The 23,053-nt window shown below is 45.4% G+C and overlaps 1 protein-coding gene across 4 annotated transcripts in view; it reads right to left on the minus strand.

The window, feature by feature from the left end:
- Positions 1–23,053, minus strand: part of MAGI3 (membrane associated guanylate kinase, WW and PDZ domain containing 3) — a 50,936-nt gene that overhangs the window by 18,375 nt on the left and 9,508 nt on the right. For 3 of the 4 annotated variants that reach the window (XM_052698085.1, XM_052698084.1, XM_052698087.1), the window contains exons 2-10: positions 10,552–10,668; positions 8,468–8,587; positions 7,515–7,724; positions 6,034–6,208; positions 5,184–5,263; positions 3,693–3,750; positions 2,832–2,926; positions 2,104–2,292; positions 781–1,389 (exon numbers count right to left, since the gene is read on the minus strand). In XM_052698085.1, coding sequence (XP_052554045.1) covers positions 781–1,389; positions 2,104–2,292; positions 2,832–2,926; positions 3,693–3,750; positions 5,184–5,263; positions 6,034–6,208; positions 7,515–7,724; positions 8,468–8,587; positions 10,552–10,668 — 1,653 coding nt within the window. Of the gene's footprint in view, positions 1–780; positions 1,390–2,103; positions 2,293–2,831; positions 2,927–3,692; positions 3,751–5,183; positions 5,264–6,033; positions 6,209–7,514; positions 7,725–8,467; positions 8,588–10,551; positions 10,669–23,053 lie in introns of those variants that run through there. The other variant, XM_052698086.1, reaches the window with a different exon arrangement.

Raw genomic sequence — 23,053 nt, forward strand, 5'->3', positions numbered from 1 at the left:
TCTTTAAATTGCAAGGGATCGTTTAGTTGACCAAAGCCATCACTTAGGAGAAATCTCAGATCAGGGCTGCTGGCTGTACAGCAGCGAGTTTCTCCTTCTGCTGGATGCTGGTCCACCAGATCACACAGGAGTTCACTGCAGGAGGCTGTGAATTAGCCTGGTGGAATTTCACTTGCCACCAAACAAATCTGTTCCCCTGGCCGATTAAGAAGCAGCAGCATTTGCACACAAAAAGTCTTGGAGATTTTTCCAAACACCCAAATGACCCAAGTGCACTCAAAAGGCTACAATAAAACCTTAAAAGGACACTAAAGCAGTCGTGTTGCTTTCTAATTCATTCAGCTCCATCTGGTATGCAGTTAACAAAGAGGTCTGAATATGCAGATGTGAAAATGATCATTTTTCCCATTTCAGTGAAAGGTTCCATCTTACAGCTGATGATTCTTGCCACTCCTAATCACCTGTCCAGCACAGCTGCAGTTACAGGAATACATTTGGCGATGTCCAGAAAACTCCATCAATCATACCCTTTGTGTTATACTACAGACTACATTGTTGCTTTAGCACTCCCCAGACACTCAGAAGAGACAGTGTCTAAACACACTATAATAAGTTTTGTGTAAAAAACCCCTAGCAGCATCCCTCCTCCAAATACTCAGGGCAATAAATTAAACTTAGAACGTCATGGCTGAGAGACATAACGAAACTGCTAGCTAACTTGTCACACTGAAAGAGGCCTTTTAAAAAGCACTTGTGACAGCTGTAAATTTACATATTTACCTCCTCTTAAGATGAGCAGGGGCACCTCTGCTCCTATTGGAAACTGCTTCAGCACCTCCACGACCTGCAGGTGCGTCAAGCTCTGCACGTTCTGATGGCAGATCTCCTTGATTACGTCCCCCTTCTGAAGTCCTTGGCACCACTGGCTGTCTAAAATCATTTTCACCTTCTGTCCTGTAGGACTGTCTGCAATGGCAAACCCAAAGCCTTTAGGACCTTTGACCAGTGGGATGGTGACCAGCTCTGGCTGAGAGCCTCCCGAAGATGCAACAGAGATCCTCTGCTCGTTTGTCTCCATGGAAGGGCCATTGAGACGACCGTTGACCAACATTGGCCCTGCTTTTCCATTCTGGTCCAGCACAACTGCCCCGGCTATTAACTCCTGGCTGGTCAGACAAATGTCTCCTTTGGTCACAGGTGGTCCATTGATAATAGGTGTAGCAGTCACTATATCTACAACTGGGTCCTCATTGTCATCAGGAAGAGGATAGCCACGGCACAAAGTCATGTTCACATACTGGTTGACAGGAACTAGCTGAAACATCTGCACAACATCTGCATGGGTATGGCCAAGGACACAGTTTCCATTTATGTCTACAATGACATCACCTGTTCAAAAAGGAATTTAAACAGCATTAAGACCAGAAACAAAACTGCACACACCTTTCCAGCATTCTGTGGCTCGGAAGAAAAAGAAGAAATCACTGGACAAAATCATTGTGCGTTGTGTTCAATCACTGTGCATTGCTCCATTGCTCCACTGTTCACAAAACAATAATGCTGGCTGTACCTCCTGACTACCTGTTTCCAAGAAGTGCATAGGACTTTCTCTTTGCATTTACTCTGTGTCATCTCTGAAGACAGTATGCTAAATATATAAAGTTTAATCTCCAGCAGATTTTAAAAAATGCTACTATCCACACAGGAGATGAAGCACGGCACACACACTGCTGCAAACAGATGTCTTCTGCTTTAATTCATACTTTAGAGCATCCTAAATTCAATCCAAGAATAAATCGGATTTTTGGGGGGGTTCCTATGTTTATTTTAGGATTGGCTGAACTTAAGCCAGGATTGCACCCACGCGTGTTTCATAGCCTCACCCTGTTGCCACACGTGGTTAAGCATGTATTTGCAAAATGAAGAGAAAGTGCATGTCAAATCCTGAAACCTTGTTTCATAACACATCGTGTTGATCAAGAAACTCTGCGTACACAATACAAATCCCCAGGAGTAAATCGTCCTCTCAATCTCACACATCAGCGGCTGCGCTCTCCAAAAAGCATCAAAAGAAATGCAAGCTTAGAGAAATAAACCCTTTACCTGGTGCAATTCTCCCATCCTGGGCAGCAGGTCCATCTTTTAACACATTTTTCACCTGGAGAAACTCATCAGGCCTGTCCCCTCCAATAATTGTAAAGCCAAAACCCATCGTGCTTTTTTTCAGTGACGTCCGTATAAGAGCTCCTATGAGCTGGGATGGATCTCTAGTGAAGAGAGACTTCTCTGGCCCTGTGCATGACAAGATGCAGCATAATCAACCAACAGCAGTGCTGCTTTATGGCAGCCATTAGATCTCCAAATGACAGTGACCACAAGCACATGTAAAACAGTCGGAGAAAGAAGGAAGAGATCTTAAAGTCTGGGAACCAAACTTACAGGTTTTCCAAACTGTATTACAGATTAAAATGGGACAAACTAAATCTCCCACCTCTAATTTCTGGTTTTACTCTCTTACCTTTGACATCAACATCAGCAGCAAATAAAATTCAAGGAGTGGCTTTACCTGCACCTTCCAGCTGGCTCTCCTAACCCTCCTCTTATTCCAGAGTTGCTTATGACAACCAGCTTGAGATTTACCAAAATGCTTTTGAAGCAGTGCCAGGGTCTCAATTGAATTTTAACATCAAAAACCTTACAGAGTCTGAAGAGCAAAACCACAAGGAGCCAGCAGAAAGGCCAATTTCTTCATCAATTCCCCACCTGATTATGTGCAATGCTTACTTGTAGATAAAGATATGAGCGATAAAGAACACAATATTTGGTGATACCTGATTTTGAAGGGCCACCATCAGTCTGTCCCAGCTGTTTTTTTCTTTTGGCTTCCAATACTGGGTTTTCAAACTGAGTTTTTTGGTTAATATGACTGCAGACAAAAGGTAGATTAAGATATCAGTGGAAACCATCCTGCTCATTTCACAGAAAACACAGCCACAGAAGACAACCTACAAATACTACTGTTTGATCAGATCAAGACTTTGGAAAAATGAATGCCAAACTATCAGAGAATCAACATGGAATGTCTTTTTTTCCTTTCAACACCTTGATTTATTTGAAAAAACAACGTAATTTCACTTCTTGTGACCATTTGGTAGAGTATACCTTCATTCCACTCTGCAAACTTCTATTAGATAAGAACAGAGAAGACTTGCTTTTTCTCCTGACACTAGCTGTGTTGTTTCAATCTCATTATTTGCAACTCTGCTGATCTTTTTAACGATGGTTAAAGAAAGGTTTAATTTTCCCTGACCTGAAGAAGACCAAAAAGAGCTTTTGCAGCAGTTTAGCAGCTACTTGTGATGCCCCTTTGGAGACAGCAATGAGAAATGTTACTCCTGCTCTTTTACAGTTATCAGTCTTAAATCAAGTCACCCTATTTTTGCTATAGTTAATGAAAATGACATCAGCTCGTTCCCATTTATTAATTACTCTCACTGCTACTTGCTTTCCTTCCCTAGAAGAACACCAGTATGTCAGCACAGTCATCTTATGGACCTTCAGTGCTTCTGAAATGTGCACACTGGCCTCTAGAACTGGTTTTTCCTCAGTACAACCTATATACACTGCTAAGCAACTGCCTCACTACTTTCTGCTCAGTCTGTGACTATTTCAAAGTAATAATTAGCACTTACTCAACGTAATATGTTCCATATTGTGGGTCTTCTATTTTTTCCCATCCATAAGGAAGTTCTGCAATCAGAAAGAACAAAATTCTCCACTACTTTGGAAAACTACCTGCACATATCAACACTCAACAAAAAAAAGGACAGATGGAAAACATGAATTAAATACAAGTCACTTTTTTCCCTCTGTTTGTCTGAGACTTGTCCCTCTGATGAAAACACATTAGCTTACTCCAAGGAATCTGAAGCCCTGCTCCTCTCAACCTTTGTTCCACTGGATCAGACTTCTATTTAACAAAACCACATCACTTCAAGTCTGTAATGAACTTAAAGACAGATCCAAATTAACCTATTTGGGAAGGAAGAACATATGAAAGGGAATAAAAAATAAAAGTCTGGTGAGATGGTAGGCAGCAGCAGATCATTTCTGACTAGAGGTGGCAGGCAGTTAAAACAGAGGTCCAATTACTCTAGCATTATTGTCCTAGTTACCTTGACCAAACAAATTTAAATATTTGACACAACCAGGTAGCCAGACATTCTGAAGGATAAAATTTCTGTGTAATCTTGTTTCAGGCTGCCCTAAGTTTGAAGGTAACAGCAATTTTCCTAGCATATGACAGCATGTTACCACTTATTAGTATCAGCATCACTCCACAGGATTTGACAAAAGACCCAGGGGGGCCATTCATTTAAACGTTGTTCATTTGGATACCCTGCATCTCTCTGTTTCAAGTGCTCTTTTTATCCTGTGGTGTGCTGCACGTATGTTTAACAAGCAGCAGTATGAGTCCATTGCTCCAGCTGGCTTCATTATGAATACATGATTGTTAGCCTGTGCAATTTAAGGAGATGACAGGCCGTTCTGAATCTGCCTCAGCTTTTGTAACATGCATTTGCTGAAGACAGAGCTACTTGGTATTCCTTTTTTGGCTGACTAAATCACAGACTGCATAGGAAATGGATACAGGTATCGTCTGTGGGTCAGTCATGAACCTGACTTGCAAGTCTTGAAACAGCAGCATGAAGAGCTGTTACCTCTACTTACACATCCAAATATTATACCGTAAGACATGCAATACACATTACTAGCAGTAGGTATTATGCTGTATCTTCATTCTGCATATATTCTAGTATTTATGGACCTTCTGTCCCTGCCATATTCCACCCACATAAAAAATTCCAGTGTGATCTCTGCTGATACATCCAGCTTTCTCCTTAGCAATGGTACTTACTGGAACGACACATATCATTCTCTTCTCAGGAATGCAGATACATCCATGATTCAGTCAGATTCCATGACTCCAGGAAAAATACATTAAGCTTTTTCCCAGCCTTATGTGGGCTCTCACTACCACTGAACTACAGATGCTCAGCACTACGCCCTGCTTGCTCCAGAGGCACATGTATCAGCAAGAAGTTTCTGTCACAGCAGTAACGGATTTTATCCAGCCCTGATAAAACTCAGCCACAGCAACAAACGAGCTCTAAATATCTCACCTCCATCTTCACAATCTTCAGGAGCCTTGGCTTTCTTACAGAGCCGTGGATCGAGCCATGTGGTTGTCTTGGTGTTGTGACTGCAGAGCAAAACAGCCCATTAAAAGAAGAGGCCTTCCTCAGACTGAAGAAATTTTGCTTTACCTTATATTCACTACCTCGGTTAAACCATAGCCTTTAGATAACCTCATCCCTGTTTACACCGCAGTCACACGGTCAAATGCTAAACAGAAAAGGCAACAATGATACTTAGAGGTGCCAGCACTCCTGAGGACAGATGTGAAACATGAGAGGCCTGCTCTCCCGTGCCCCAGAAAGCTCATGTGAAAACATCATCTGTTTCTACCTGAAAGCAGCAAATGCTTTTAGTCATATATTTAACATTCAGTTAGGCTCTTATTTCTTTCCACCTCAGAATTCATAAATGAGGCCATTTCACACGTGCACGTATGAACTGCTTTTCTATCCTGAGGTTTAATCTGTGCAGCTCATCTCTTCAAGCAGGTATTCCCAGCCAAGGAACACGCTGAGAAGAAAGAACACACAAGTTCTCAGCTTTCAGAGAGACCTGTCATTGTAAAAGTTTATATGATGCTTCCCCTCCAACATCCACCCAGCTCTGCATTTTGTGAGATGCACAACACTGCAAACTGACTGTGCCCACAGAGCCGTAACACCTTCCTGCACAATGACTATCAAATATGTAGCACAAATCATTATCAGTAAGGAACAAGAGAGGAAAGATACAAAATTCCATACAGAAACATAAGGAAAAAGGAGAGTTGTAAGAGCTTTAGGCAGCTCCCAGACTGCGGCTCTTCAGCTCAGATCTTTCCTGCTGGGTACTCACTCGATGAAGTAGATCATGCCAGTGTCAGTGTAGGCCATCTCCCAGTTCTTGGGCAGAGGTTCCAGGGTTTCATCCCTTGACATGTAATTTCTGAAGTCCATGGAGCTGCTTGTCTGGTTGTAACTGGGAACAGGTTTCATCCAGTCAGAAGAATCTGAGTGTTTTTCTTTGTTTTCTGCAGTTGTTCAGGGAAAGCATTACTATTTGTCAGATGCTTATGCTGTTTCTCACTAAGCACCACCCTCTTAATCTGGCTATGAGAGAATGTCAAACATGTCCCTGGATGTGATGAGCATTTTTCCACTTTTTTTTTCTTTTTTTTTTTTTTCAGCTATGGACTTTGAAAAGCTGACATGAAAACACTGAACTCTGTTCTGCCCCTGCCAAAGAGAATTAACCTCATATTATTTGTCTGAGCCTAAGCTACAAAATCAGCACGGGCAGAAACGCAAGCTGACTAATTTGTGTCCCTCCTCACACAGAGAACAGTGTTTGTAATGCCACCAGAACATAAATAAACATATACAAGTCCTACTAATATTCCTCAAAGCACCAGCACTGAAACGTAGAAAAGACCCAAACTGCCAGTAAGACAAACACACCTCTCTCCTGCAAGCTACAAGAGGTAAAAGCTCCCCAAAAATCCCTGCTAACACTTCATTCAAGCCTCAGGTTGGCAGTTCAGAGGTGATGCCTGCTATCCCCAGCCACACGATGATGCCCACGACTTTCACATCACCACCAGCCAGGCCACCGGGCGCCCTGTGCTGTGGCGTCGCCAACCCTGAAGCCAACAAGATTAGGTCAGGTCTGGTCAATATAAGCCTTTCTTAAACACTCACACACGGGATCAGCTGCAAATTCAATGTGACGGCTTCTCTCCAACATCAGTTCTTCCCCCTCGAGAGGAATAACCATGACAGCAAAACGAAAAGGGCGTGCTGCCAATCTCTGCAACATCCTACTGGACACTGGTCCGGTCTCAATGCACTGTGCTTTACTCCTCTCCACAAACACTCCCTCGGGTTATCCTGCAGTTCCTTTCAGCAGAATAATCTGAACGTTTTACAGTACGAGCTGGTGCTGCCCCTCAGACTGATTGTTTCACTAAAACCTCCTGGATTTGGTAATCTGACCAAAATGAAACGATTAAATTTACAGGGCATGAATTACACTCTGCAAAGGGATTCTGTCCTATGGATAAATTTTTCCTTCCCAATCAAGTAACTGGCTGCTGCCCAGCACTACATGTTCTCTACTGAGCAGTGCATTTTATGATGCAATTGCACATCTGGCTGGGAGAACAGCTGTTTCTTTTTAAAATGTAATTTCAAAGGAAAGCAAAAACACCCGCCTGAATAGAAAACTGCTCTCAAACTTCACTAAAACTAAGGAAGCAGTTCAAGCAAGCATGAATACTATTTGTATACTTCTTATTCATTCATAAAATACTTCAGGGAATTTCTCCCCTTGTAACCAACCTATCCCTCCGCTGCCATTGACCGCTTCCTTTTCCTCCTCTTCCTCATCTTCAGGGAGAGAACTGTCCATCCTCTGCATTTTGCTGACCGATGTGGTTCTTTTCCTCTGTGATTCAGTATCAAAATCATTGTCAAAGAGAACTTGATCCACCGGATCAGGCTGAAAGGGGCTGGGCTCTGCTGGAGGCTTTGGAGTACCATAAAAATTACCTGCCAACGAGACAGACATCAGGATAATGAAAGCACTGATACTTGTCCAAGCACTAGCAGGATTATATTGCAGATATTTACGTACAAAAAGCAATGTAAGACGTCCGCATTTCTTCTGCAGAAAGGCAAAAAGTAAATCATTCTACAGCACGAGGCAACAAAGAACAAACATTACCTGAAGCACAACTGCAGGCAGGGGATGCTGTAACAGACATCTGAAGGTTGTGCAACTCCTCTCTTCACCCACTTGCTTCAAACAAAGGTAGGTTTGGGGTCCACTCCCTCCACTCCCACATTAAGGTCCCTCACATCCCTCTGAAGTTCTCTCTGCCTGCTATCTAACCCCTTAAATCACAACAGAAGGCTATCACGATAGCAGTTCCAGGTCTCTAGCTAACTGCTTCCTTGTGGTTCACTGCCTTCAATGAAATGTTTTTAACTTCAAAACAGCTTTTCCCTATTTTATCAGGATTTCCCTTGCCTCCCATTCCTTTAATGCATGCCTCTGAGAAGAACACCTCTGTCCCATAAAACTGGGAAAAGAAAGAAAAGAAAAAGACCAGTACTCCTCTCATAGGCACTCCAGCTCTACGATAGGTACTGCAGTAGTGGAGAGGCAACATGAAACCATCAAGGCGAGTAGGAAAAGTGGCACCTCCTGGATACAGAGAGCTACAGAAACCAAGATACTGGATGTGAGCACTGGAAATGAATTCCCATTCCAATAAGCTTCACCCACATACCATCATACGTTCCACTTTCCAGCAAGGCTCCGCTTTCTTCCAGTGCTTTGAATTGCTCCACAGGAATGAAATTATAGTCTACGCCAGGGACTTCCCCATCTCTGGGAGCCCTTGTAGTGCCTGGAAAAAGAGAAAACACAACTGTAAGGTACTGAAATCCTGCCTTCTTACCAAATGCAGCCTGCTGTCACAATAAATGAAAACAAGATATTTTTGAGGCTTCATACAATGATGACCTCATTCTGCTATGCAAGCAAGTGAACAATAATGTGTAAAAACTAGGCCAAGAGATCGTGTAGGAATGATAAGTTATGGTGGAAGGAGGAAGAAAAAAGCAGAACGAGGCAGTAATTAGAAATTTTTCCTTAAGTTCAGCGAACCAAAAACTTACACTGTAGAAGCTGATGATTACATGGGCTAGGCAACAGCAGTCTGGGAATCTGGGAGACTGTTTAAGAACTATGGTACTTTAATACAGCTGTATGGGTGCTTCATCTCCCCATCATTTCTTGAGCATCCGTATTAATTCAGTAATGAGGTCAACATGACTAAATACACTTAATCTTTGGGCCACAAAATCCATAAACAGGCAGAGGAATCGTATTTTAACCTTACAGTTCAGAGGGCAATACATCTGCACTCCAAACACTGGCTTAGGTTAACTGCTTCAACATGATCAGTAAATTGCTGTATTACATACAGAAGTTCTGCAAGTTTCTGTGTCTATAAGTAAGGGCCACCTGCTGTCATAACAGCTTAATTAAAGCTCCCCTGGAAAGGAATTTACTAATTCATTAAAATCCTATTAGGTTCAAAGAAGGAAGGGCATACATCAATTTTTTTAATTTTCTTTTTTTTTGAGGGAGCAGCATTAACTCAGAAAGAATTATCTCAGAGAGAGAGCAGCTAATAAATAAATGGCTTTTCACCATCATCAGCTTTCAAGGAACTCACAAACCAGCAGACGTGTTCAAAATGGTAACGGCTGTAACAAGAGAATGGAATCTCTGTAGTTACAAAACTGTTAGCTGACAAACTCTGAAGTTTTTAGTGCAGTGAATACTCAAATTCAGACAGCAGAGAATCTTTTTAAATGGCAGGACCTCTAAGACAAGGTGAAGGATGGTTTTGTGGTAATTAAGAAATGAAAAGATAAAGAAGAGTGAAAAGCAAAGACGGGATGTTTGGCAGCTGTCCCAGCACCCTGTGCCTTACAAGGTGCTCCCTGGGAATCCTCACCTGCAGCAGCAGCCATGTAGGTAACATACAGATAAAGGCAGCAGGCTCCCACCTGTGCTGGTTGGACTGTGATGCTAGCAGATGCACAGAGCAGAAGGGCTGGCACAGCTAAAAAGACCCGTGGGCCATCCAGCTCCTCCAGCTAATCAAGTCTTGCTGTGACACTCAGTTTGTCCTTGCCCTGCTCCTTCCTCTTCTTCCTTGGCCACAGACCCCCCTCTGCCTCTTGCCACCATCTCCTCGTGCTTTTTTAACAGCATCACCCAGCAGGTTCATCACATCCTCAGTCACCCTATAGGCTGTGATGCTCCGTGCATCCCTGGAGGTGTTCAAGGCCAGGTTGGATGGGGTCCTGGGCAGCCTGGGCTGCTATGAAATGTGGAGCTTGGTGGCCCTGCTTACGGCAGGGTGGTTGGAGCTTCGTGATCCTTGAGGTCCCTTCCAATCCAAGCCATTCCATCACTTTATGTAACCTCCCAACTACACGTGTACGACATCCCACAGTCATGATGCGTTCACATGTTTGCTTGATTGTTCTGAGGAAGATTTATTTCCCAAGTGGGAAGTAACGTGGCTACTCTAACAACAACTTCCAATGAACTGAACACAGATACTCTTGAAATGCTGAGCTTTGAACTCCGAAGTTTTTGCTGTGTTGTCAGTCCATACCAGGAGTTACTGTCATTGCAACTTAAGATATGAAACTGTTCTCATAAAGCTTTGAACAAAGCTCCTGCCAAAAGGTAGAACTGTGCACCACGTTAAGAGAGGAGACGTGTAAAGCTCTCGAATGAGGTGATGGTGAGCACAAACAGATCAAACGAGGCTAACCATTACATACTTACAAGGGATGGTTCTCAAGTAGAGATTGTCTCTGATCACTTGCTGGAGTTTATGGTCTATGGAGCCCTTCTGGAACTGAAGGCTCAAGTAGTGACGCAGATCTTTGTTGATGACTTTTCCTTAAAAACAAACAAACAAAAATATCTTTTGTCAACACCGAGCCAAAAAACAAAATGCCAACGATGGTATTTCGCTGCTGGAAGTTCTGCAAAAAAAAAGAAAGCAGCAAAAGGCTTGGGTTGTTTTAAATTGAATAATCTCAATGGAAAACATACTGCTAAAGCCTAATTCTCAGCTGGTGTAAACATGGCAAGGTGATTTTAAGCCTAACTGAGCAACAGCCCTCCAACCTCAGAACCTCCTAAGCAAGACAGTGAAGTATTTTGAACTACAAAGTAATAAAACATGAAATCTGTTATCCAGATTCAAACCCCACACAGATAGAAAGCTGCTTCAAAACATACACAGCAGTAATACCTTCCATTCAATTTACTGCCGCTGGTTAGATACCTGAATTCAATATTTTGTCACACACGAGCCTGCATTCTTGATGTAACAAAAAGAAAATATTTTCTTTTTAAAACACTGCATGATAGAAGAGGTTGTTTTTGTGTTTTTTTTTTCTTTACAATTATTCCTTTGCAATACTTCTGTCAGGTATCATTAGCAAATCTGCCACATCACTAGACAACCACGGCCCCTTCAGCACACAAATAAGCGAGCTCTTGTATTACTGCCTCATCCTTCTGACAGAAGGGTACAAAACAATCTTTTGTACCCTGTCATCTTCCCAGAAAGCACATTAAATAGGGTTCAGTGACCCTGATAAATTTAAGTTACGTACTACAGCAGAACACTCAGGGCTTCAGGGAAAAAGACTTTTAGTTGTTGCCTCTTAAAACCAATGCAGGAGATGGTTGGACCGGTGCAGCACGACGGGAGCAAGAACTGTAATGTTCAATGCCTTCTTTGAAAGGAAGTCAGCAACAGGTTACAGAACGTAAGGAAACAGTTGTATGAGTGATTTTAACTGCGGCCTCTGAAGGGAGCTGAGACCTTGCTGCTGGAATGGGCACCAGGTCCACATCAGCCTTAACACAAAGCTCACTCGTACCCTAAAAACAAGGCAAGTGTTCCTGTATGAGATGCCAGTCAGGGGGGGAGGAGACAAAGCCACATCCACTGCTACTGACCCAAGCACTGCCACAAGGCACATCGTGTACTGTTTCTTGTGGGTTTATGCTTTTCCCTTCTCCAACATAACAGATCAGTGACTCTGTGTATCATCTACTGCTCCTGGCATCCTTGGGTTTGTTTGTTACATTTAAAAAGCGAAAACAAAAACCTGAACCTTTAACAACTTAACAACCTCAGGTGGAGCCTGGAGGAATCATTAAGGTTGGAAAAAGCCTCTGAGATCATCAAGTAAAACCATCAGCGCATCCTCATCATGCCCATAACCACGTCCCTATTACAGTGATTTGGTGATCTGTTCAGAAAAAGAAAATACTCTGTGTATGAAATGACACACACACAGCTAAGCTTATGGAGGTCTGCCCACGAGATGACCAAAACCAGAAACCAAAAGATGGCCCATCACAAAGCAAGCCCACCCCACTCCCAGCCCACAGCAGGTGCAGCATAGGGAGCACCCAACTCCATCCCTGAACTCCAGGCTTCATTTCCCACCCTCATTTAGCGCTGAAGAAACAACATTCAGAGACAAAAGAAGGATTTTACAGCACGAAGATGACCCCAAAGTATAACCCTCGCTGTGTGCTGGGGGTAAAGCACTGATTACCCCACGTGGGTGGGGTGAGCAGCACAGTTCTCAGCCCCTCACCGCTTCCCAAGCGCAGAACTTCGCAGTGCTCCCACGGGTGAAGCACTTTCTGCTGTTATGACAGCAAACCCTGAGCTGAATTCCCTGCTTTGCCATCACGCGCTTTTCTTTATGAAGCTTTGGATTTGATTCCTGCAGCATAATGAGCAAAACATGTCACGGAAAATGAAAACAAATGGTGTAATCTCCACCAAGAAGAATATTTTCCATTTCTTACCGTAAATCTCTTCATTGTTTGCAGGCAAGATGGTTTCTCAACATTAAAAAATGTTTTACTACTAAAACGGCCCATCCATCTCCCTGTCAAAGCCCAACCCACAATGCTGCACTTGAGCAACACGAGCACATCTCTGCACAGATCGATAGAGGCAGATTTCCCCATGGCAGATGATTCTGGTTCTCAGCTATGCTCCGAGAGCTGCATGGAGGGGAGGCTTGGCAAGTGGGAAAAATCCCAAAGGGACGTGGACCTGCAGAGCCTTTATTCACTCATCTCCCCCTCTAAAATGTAAAAGCTTATAAAGCCTTCTCAATAAATATCAGCTCATTCCAAAGGAAGAAAAAAAGTACAACTAAAACTGCTCCTAAGGATGGGCCAACGCTACGGGGTTAATCTTAACATTACCCTCGCAGATTGGACTGCATTCTCTGACCACGACCACAAAGCTGAAAGCACTGCCTGGGGAAAACGGGAGAAAGTCAAACAAAACACTTGGCAGACAAAAATGAGGGAAGGTCACAGCGAGTGGCGTGCATTAAAAAGCAGGAAACTGAAGGAAGAGCGAGGATGCTCCAGGCGGCCTCTAGGGCCCGTTTCTATGCAAGAGGCAGCTACCTCCTCCTGCAGGAGCCCAGCAGCACGCTCTGCACACAGCTCAGCCCAGCAGACCCCGGGAGCAATAAGAAAGCTAAATGCAGCGCTGCTGCGTGCCGTGCTGCTGAGCTGCCCTTACGGATGGCACACACAACAGAGGGACCAGTCGAGAGGAATAACGTCCTTTGTACCGCTCAGGTTCTCTAAGATGCACGGGCACAATCCTCTTGCTTTCATTTAAATTAACCACAAAGGAACTGTTTAAGTGCGGATCCGGGAGGAAAAGCACGCTAACAAAAAGGCTTCGGCAGCACTGCAAAGCACGGAGCTGATCCGAGGACAGACCTGGGGACAAACAGGGCAGCAGCCCTTTGCTTTCACCTCATAAACAGAGGGGTAAAGCTGTACCTGAGTATGAATGCTGAGCACACTGCCACAAACAGCTGCTTCCTGCTACAGCATGACTAGAATTAACCCCAACAAGCCCACAGCTGAAATACCAGTGCTGGCAGAACAGCAGCACTCAAGCTTTGATACACGAATCACCGCCCAACCGTAAGAGACAGCACTGCAACTCCACAGGTAGCTGCGGGTGATGCTGTGGGTGCAGGGGCTGTGTGACAGCCGTGCCCACAGGTGTGAACGCAGCCTGCGGTGCACAGCAGGCACTGCTCTGTGCTGGAGCTCAGCGACGTTTCCATGCCAACAGCTGCTGAGACAATGACCTCTATATGCTAAACAGCAGCGGCGGCGTTGGGAGGCATTTTTCTTTCCTCCTTTTTTTTAAAAAAATACCTCGCTGTTAACAAGAAAAGCAACTTTTCCAAGCAGCAGTTCATTAAAAGCACGTTAACTTCGCTAGCAAATGAGAAAATCCATTGTTAGGGCACGCACCTTCACTGCAGCACCCAGCATGGAAACGTAATGCGAGGGAATGGATGTGAAGGGGGAATGGCTGCAGGTGTCAGAAGGAGCACTGAGGAGCGGCCGCACAGCCCAGCTGATGGATGGACAGCAGGCCAGCAGTCAAACACAGCTCGGCCACTGCCAGCAGGCCCAGGGGAGGGGAGAGGGCCATAAGGCACAGCCATGGGAAGAGGATCCTGCATGAAACCCACTGTCCCGTGATGCAGACCCACAGAGATCCTGAACTAGAGTCAACTGGCGCACAAACACTGCGCGCTGCTCCTCACCCTAAATCCCCTCAGCCCCTCCCCAGATTATCCTGCACACCAGAGGCTCACAGGGGCTTTTTTTTTTTTTTTTTAAGCATTGAAGAACAAAAAAAAAAGCAGGGATTAGATCCTGCTGTGCAATTCTGGTTTGCAGTGGGAACGAAGCAGAGGGGACACTGAGGGGATTCCCTACACTGTGACACAGCCAAGCATACGGGGCTGTGCAGAACACTCACACTGCAGCAGGAACCATCATTGGGCAAGGGAGAATATCCACCATTTAATTACATCTTGGTACCAGTACAAAAGTAACATTAACTGGTCTTTGAGTTGACTAAAATGAAATGGTTTTTGGAATGGGAAATGGTTTGAAGTTGAGGAAGGGAAGATTTCAGTTGGATGTCAGGGGGAAGTTCTTCACTATGAGAGCAGTGAGGTGCTGGAACAGCTGCCCAGAGAGGCTGTGATGCCCCGTGCATCCCTGGAGGTGTTCAAGGCCAGGTTGGATGGGGCCCTGGGCAGCCTGGGCTGCTATGAAATGGGGAGGTTGGTGGCCCTGCGTGTGGCAGGGGGTTGGAGCTTCGTGATCCTTGAGGTCCCTTCTAACCTGGGCCGTTCTGTGATTCTGTGACTAAGCAAAAGCCATTTAAAGCAGCTCCCAGCTGCACAAACCAGGTGTGCTGCTCCAGGAAACCAAAGCAATGCGTGCACAGCATTCACTCTGTAGCTCCTCAGCAACGACTCAGAGGTGTAATTCAGCACGAGCTGCAGACCCTGACACTGCACTCACTGAGCACAGCCACTTCCTCATAAAAACACCAAGGAGAATCAGGTAAGCTTCTTAAAAGAGCAATCAGCTGCTGCATTATTTTCTAATGGACAACAAGAAAGAAAATCACCAGGTTCAGCTCACAACACTTAACAATTCCTATATGCTACCCATCAATTACATTCAGGTCACCACAGGATGCTCCCAGCACCGAGAGCAGAGCAGCATGTTAGGAATGTGACAGACACAGCGTGCTGTTTGCCTGTCAGTGGGACTGAGCAGCAGTGGGCCCAGCGTGCAGCTTGGAACATTCACTGCACCCACATCTCCATACACAGCTGGGAGCATCCTGCCAGGACCCAGCCAGGCTGGCCGTGGTTCAGACAAGGTCCTGTAGGCCTCTGCTGCCCCACTGCTCACATAAGGGCAGCAAGCACAGGTTGGGTGGGGACATTTGCTGATGATGAAACTCATCAGAAGACATCAAGTTCCCCCTGCACACCGAGCAGAAGGGACAAGGTAAAGAACAAAACTTGATTTTCTGGAACAAAGGTGGGAGAAGAGCCAAATACATTAAAAGCATAATTTTGGATTTGAAATGCAAATGATATATTTCACTAAGACAAATGAAAAAAATAAAAAAAAAAAAAAACACCCAGAAACCACATGAAACCAACACCTTAGATTTTTAAAGGTCGTGAAAAAAGAGCAAAACATGCTGCTCATCTGTTCTGGCTGTATTAGCAGACTCTTCACCTCCTCCCTCAGCACAGGGCTCTGTCAGAGATGCAGAATGAGAGCTCAGCCACACTGCCAAAAGTGCAGGGCCCAGAGAGCTGTGTGATGCGAGAGGACACCGCCCTGGGATGGAGAAGTGGAGGAGCACAGATGAAAGCAAGCTGGGCTGTTTGGGAACACAGACAGGCAACAAAGCAGGTACAGCAACTCAGAATCATGCTCTAAAGAGAAAATATTTTGAATATATATATTAAATTCCTCAGTAGGCAGCCATACAAAAGCTTTCAAACGCTCGTGCAAAATTTTGCTCAAGCCTCTTGGGATCCGAATTTCACTTTGCTGAATGTCTGCAGAGAATAAATGGTTTGACTGAAGACAAGGAGAGCACAGATCACTTTATAACTGAATCCTGAAGAGCTATGCAAATGGAAGCATTCACCAGACTGGTTCTACACATCCCCACCAAACGCCCCAAGGCCGGAGAGCAACAGGACAGGACAGACTGGCCAGGCTGGGATGCACCAGCACTGTGCAGAGGAAGGCAGCAAAACCTTCTGTGAGCTTCCAGCTACAACAGCGAACCTTGTTTCTTTGTGCTGTAAAGAAATAGGGGTGAAGAGCATCTGCTGGTGACCTGCTGAGAGAATGCGACTAGCGTCAATCTGCTTTCAAGAAAATTGAATTAAGGATCTTTCATGGAGCAATGGATGTGTCGTTAAAGATATTCTGCAAATCCACCATCGTGTGCAGGGTATGTCGCACTGACCGAGCTGCCTTCACATGACAGATGCAGAACAACCCACAGAAGAATTTACATGGAGTCTTTTGTACAGAAGAAAAATCTCAAGACAGTTCAAAGTCACAGCAGCCCATTAAGGCAGACTCATTTACCACTTGAAAGCCGAGAAAATATTAAAGGGTTTACGCTGAAAGGCTTATTTAATTGCAGTTTGTTACACTCTGTCCAATGAAATCTCGGTAATACATTTGTATTTACAGAAGTTGTGGTGGAGATAAGCCTTACAGTCTTAACAAATCGTTCACCATAGCATTCAAAAAATCAAATGTTTGGTTTACAGTACAGAAATAAATGAAAAACCGTTTCTCCGGATTGAAGCAAGGCTGCCACAAAGCTCTCTATTACCCTGGTAGTGCCTGAATCCAGCCAAGACCAAAGCTCCCCTTAACACAGCCCAGCTCAGCTGCATCACACGCAGAAAATACCAGTAGATGCGAGCTCTGGGCTTTTAATCCTAACACAGCTTAATTCTGAAACACACTGAGGGCTGGAAAGGACAAGAGATGAAGTGTGAGCAGCAGCAGCTGTGCCCCGTCCTTTGGTTCTTTCATTTTCGGTGGTGTGGAAACAGCAAAACGCAGTGCACCAGAAGCCTCCTGTCTGTGGGTATCCACGGCGAGGTTCCTCATCCACTACCAGAAAAAATGTTTTGTTCAGTGCAGAAGGAAGCAAGAAAACACTGGCAGAAAATAGATGGCATTTACAGGATTCTTTCAGTGCCATTTGGTTAGCGTATGAAAATAACACTTGTTACCCAACTAACAATTCCCTCAGTTTGCAAACAGATGTGTCAGTTGACAATGTTGGAAGCAAGGAAAGAGGACCCAGCACTGTGGAGCGAAAAGGTTTTTCCACAGAAAGATTCTGCTTCCATCTGCCGAGTGCTGCCCAAAGACCCAAAGGGGCCAAGGGAGAGCTGGCCAGGCACCGACCTCAGCTTCACTTTGTTCTGTGTGATGCAGTGGTGGCACAGCCCGATCCGCCGCCTGCCTGCAGTCTTAAGGGTCTTCAAAAGGGAAATCCTGCGAGCAAAGAACTTGAAACTTTCAGATGGCAAGCTTCAAATATAATATTATCAGATATAATTACAGTAGTACATTGCACGCACACAAAAATCCATTAACCATGGAAAGAGAGTCGGGAGAATTACAACTGGGTAGGGGTTTCTCTGATAATGCCAAGTATTTCAGCGTAGCTATTATTAAACAGGAGAATGGCAGAGCACAAAGAGCTGTACAGCTGTTTCTGATATAAGATCAGACACTGAAGGAGATATGAGTAGAACTCAAATGATTTAAAGTAATGAATGGGTTTCAAATAAAACGCAAACATAACCATTTCCTTCAACTGAACAGAGGGGGAAGAGAAATGCAAAAGAACTTTCCGCAAGAGAACAGTTTGACCTTTTGCATAACATATGGTGACTCTCCTCTCTTTGATTGAGAATTTTCTTCAGGAAAAAGCACAGAAAAGATCAACAATGTTATGCATATTTATAAAGGTTTGTTATATTCTGAAGAAACATTTTGCCTCTCTGTTTTTCTCAAGATGCCTCCCCATACTTCACAGGTCCATTGTATCACACGTGGCTCACGTTCACAACTTCCTGAAAGTACCACAGTTGACAAAAATTTACACAGTGACAGGGCAAGGGAATGGTTTTAAGCTCAAGGAGGGAAGGCTTGGATCGGATGTCAGGGGGAAGTTCTTTGCTGTGAGAGCGGTGAGGTGCTGGAACAGCTGCCCAGAGAGGCTGTGATGCCCCGTGCATCCCTGGAGGTGTTCAAGGCCAGGTTGGATGGGGCCCTGGGCAGCCTGGGCTGGTGCCAGATCTGGAGGTTGGTGGCCCTCCTTGTGGTGGGAGGTTGGAACTCAGTGATCCCCGGGGTCCTTTCCAACCCAATCCATCCTATGATCCCATGATTTTGCTTTCAGGTCCTACAGGGCAGTGCCTCCAAGTTGAGAGCTACTGCTTTCCTCTGCTCCTGGCTCACAGAAAGCATTTTCTATTCTGACACCGTATGGTGGCTGTGGGAATAAGAGTCAGAGGAAGAGCTGTCAGCAGGAAGCCGCCCTCGAGGTCCTGCTCTTCATGCACCAGATGAAGCTGGAGCTGCAGCTCAGCAGGACAACCATCATTCCCTCTGCCTACTGCCAGTGCTGCCCGTTCCCCAGGCCCTCAGCACTGTCCTCATTTCTAGCAGCCCCCACAATATTCCATCTGCCAGAATGGCACACAGCTACCAGCTCAAGTAAGTCGTGCTCACACTGATGACAAAGAACTCAAACTCCTCTGCCACTGCCAGACTCAGGCAGAGAAAAGGACTCACATGGGTATCTAGAAAGCTCAGTGAATGCATCCTGGAGAGCATGAAAGACCTCACCAAACAAAACTTAGATTTGTGAGATCAAACCTTACCTCTGAAAGTGAAGCAGAAAAGCAAAGCAGGACAGCCAGCAAGTTTCTGACATCGTTGCAGGAGATGAAGGCCCATCAGTAGGACAGGACATAACATGACCTGCTGCTGCCACGCGGTCACACTGCACACTGCTCATGTGCATCCAAAGCGCAGGCTACACAAAGTTGAAGGATCAAAAATTGCCCAAAAAAAACTTAAAAACTCAGAGTTGTTCTAAGAATAGCACGGATGGCTTTATTAAGGCTTCCTAATTAAGCGCTCCGTCTCTTGCTGAGTTTTAATCAGCGTGCAAACGAGCACACCTACGGGGCTGTCTGGTAGGAGCAGGGCTGCTGCTGCTGCTCTCGCTCTGCAGAGCTGCACACAGGCAACAGCTATGAAATCAGAATCCCCCATAGCTGCTAAGGTTGTAGTAATACATGAGATGTTTAATCTGCTCGTAATTGAGCAGATACAGAGCTGGAACGCTGCAAAACAAAGGCAAGCAATCCAAACAATGAGGCAAATTTCTGCAGGGTAACTACAGCTTGTTCTTCCAAATTTATAGACAGTCTCCCATTCATTCCCTTACATTTCCAGTGTGGGGTCTTAGTACAGTCACAGTAGAGAAAATTATTTATTGAGTTTTGAAGCAAAGCAATTTGCTCCAGGAGGCACAATTAGCATACACAAATGAACAAAACTGCTCTAACATCAATGCTTCCCTATCGTAATCCGCAGCAAACGTGTCAATTCAGAGTTATGCTTTGCAAGCATTGCTTCAACAACCCTCTCCAACAAAGGGTCCCAATCGGAGAACTTGCACTGGTTTTGCCCTGGGTAAAAATGCTCTGCCCTGGTGCCTGTCCCAACGCAGTGTCACATTTCACATACTGACATATGGATAACACACCATATCTTATTGCTTAAGCAGCGTGAAGCTCTATAGAATGACACATTTCAGTCACATCCCCAAAGAAAAATGTCCTTGCAGCTGCTCTGTGTTACACAAGCCATTTAATCTGTTTGGGACTTGGCATTACTTTCCCAGCAGAATGGTACGTGTTCACATGCCAAGACCTTCTTTTTTTTTTTTTGGAATGCGCTGATTAGAACTTATTCAAATACGACACGGGCTTATTTTTAGCCTACTTTTATAGGAAGCAAGACACACAATTACACTGCGCATAATTTCTAGGCCCACTAACCTATTTCGGGCTGGAGTTTGGCAGAGAAGCAGCTCGACAGTGACACTGTGCTCGTGCTCTCCTGAGACACGGGAAGCCCCGTCAGCAAGGAACCTCCTGGAACAGCACAGCTGGCAGCAGCAGCTCCACAAAGCTCTGCTCTGCCCGAGCCCAGCAGCCAAGCTCTGCTCTGGGACCCCACAGCTGTCCCCACATCCCCTCGCTTTGAGTATCACTGCTTTCCTAACAGCGCAGCTCATTCCCATGCGCTGGCTCACGTTGAAATGTAATCAGAGAGCTTTGTTGAGCAGACAGCTCTGTCCATATCAACTGGGGCTAGAGATTAGCTCTTTGACCACAAAAAACTATCCGTGAGCAGTCCAGCTTCGCATGCTGGGATTAGACCGACCATGAAAAATGAAGAATTACCGTGAACTGCAGCCAAAATGAGGCATTTATTATCGTCCCTGCTTCCTCTCCCTGCTGTTCCCATGTGCTCCTCGCCCATCAACAGCCATCGCGGAGCAGAGCCACGGACACAAACATTGTTAACAACTCAGGGATAGCAGTGACCTTACTTCCCATCTGCCAGGCTCTGGGCTTCTTCTTGTTTTAAACTTCACCCCCAATTTCAAGACATTTCCACCCAAGAGCACTCAGCACCGAGGCTTTGGTTGTTTCCAGGAGCTCTGGAAAGCCCAGCACCTCCGACACAGCAGTGACATTCCCCGAGGACATCTCCTGCAGCGCCAGAGAGGCAGTGCAGCAATAAATGCAGGCTCCAGCACTCACAGCAGTGCCTCACTGCGCTCCCAAGGACTCCCAGGGATTCAAAAACACCGACATTGCGTTCTAGGTCAGCACTCCTCTGCATCACATTAACAAACGTGCCGTGCTCACAGCCGTATTGATTACAGGTACATCCAAGTTTAACTGGTAAACAGCAGCATTGCCACCCCCCCCCAAAAGCTCCCTCTGCTTGATAGGTGCACTCAGCACAATCCTTCTGCCTCCAGATGTGCACAGCCATGGCTAATGCTGATGCTGCCTCATGCAATTTCACACTGCTCTCAATTTTGGATGGAGAAAAGTGCTGCTCAGTCTGCCCTGCTCACTGGGCACGGGGTGATGGCAGAGCGCAGGGCCCAAACTGCATGTCCCTGTATCCTCTTCTGCAGGAAAAGGGCTGGAAGGGAGCTCATGTTTCTCACATGTTGTCCAACACATCTATTAGCAAACCAAGCTGGGTAGAGAAAAGCTTTCATGCTGACATGTCAGCATTATGGTATAAACAGCAATGCAACTTTTACGTTGCCCAAGTCACATTAATTTTGTAAGAATAACACAAGAAAATGACTTCCTCTCAAAACACAACCTACAAAACAGCACTTAGTGCCAATCACGACTGCCTTAAACCCTTACAGCATCCTGTAGGACTTGAAACTTTCACCTCTGCAAATGCACCCAATGTTCATCCCACAGTTTTACAGTCAGCACATCCAAACCACAGGTGCCCTACAGTAACCTAAAAAAACCTCAAGAAAAGTACCTCAAGACCAACAGATGCCAGGAGGCAGGGCTGCTGCCTGCTCACCCCCAGCCAGGCCCAGCCCCACTGCTGGAGGGTGCAGGGCAGCCAGGCTTGGTGCTATGGGGTCAAACACAGACCTTGGGATGTTTCAAAGCTTCTCATCAGCTCTTTCTTAGCAGAAAGCCCTCCACAGCACATCACAAAATACAGTGGTACTGGTCTTTGGCATTCCCTAGAGCATTCTCTCCCGAAGCGAAGCTGTTGTGTATTTGCAATGCCACTCTAGAAGGCTGGGCAGTGAGGGCAGGCTGCTGCCAGCTATAGGCAGGTTGCTGCAGCCGCCTGCTCTGCCAGCTTGGGATGTCCTCAGGACCCAGGCAGGGAGCCCTGAGCTCAGCAAAGAGCCTGGAATCCCACTGGGAGCTGTGCACAGCCCAGCTCTGACTGGCAAGGTGCACAGGATGCCCTGAGAAGCGATTACAGACCACCCCTTCTCAGCAGCCGACGTCATATTTTAGCAGATGAAGCTACTCTGAAGTAAAAAGCTTCATTAGGCTTTAATTGATTGATTATGTTTCCTGCCCTAACCAATTGTTCATAATTCATAGTCGTGCAAGCACAGAATTTGCAGCACGGAGCAGGGACTGCTGTGGTGATGCGGCAGCGCTACATCCCCAGGAGGATGCAGATGGTGAACACTTCCAATGGACTGAACATACTGGTACCACTCTGATGTATTCCATAAATAAAAGTGTTTGGGCCACGGGGGGCTCAGAGAAAACTGGGGTAAACTGTGGGGTTTGTATTAAAAGTGATTGGTAAATCAGCTGAATAACTAGTAGACTACAGATGAACCATACACAAAGTAACAGAACTACACACAGCTCTGAGAACAAAGCCCAACTTTTTCCCTACAAGCACAACGGTTAGGGCACAATCAGATGTTCTATTCCCTCCAGGGCTACACCAATAGCACCAGAAAAAAATTAACAGCAATTCAGTTGCACCATGCCCATCCGAGTCCACCTTTCAGCTCTTGCTTTCCTTCCATAAGAAGCACCTACTGAACACAGAGGTGTGTCAGCACCACTGACACCACTGCTCTCCTTGATTGATGGCCGTGCTGATACACAACCACGCTCAGCAAGCAGGATGTTACATCTCACTGCCAAAGGGTTAAGGGCTGCAAGTCAGCTCTGACCTTGGCATGACTTACCGAGCAGTCAGCTCCTCAGCAACACAGATGGCT

The sequence above is a fragment of the Tympanuchus pallidicinctus genome, unplaced genomic scaffold, assembly GCF_026119805.1.
Source record: "Tympanuchus pallidicinctus isolate F22 unplaced genomic scaffold, pur_lepc_1.0 scaffold32, whole genome shotgun sequence".
Lineage (NCBI taxonomy): Eukaryota > Metazoa > Chordata > Aves > Galliformes > Phasianidae > Tympanuchus > Tympanuchus pallidicinctus.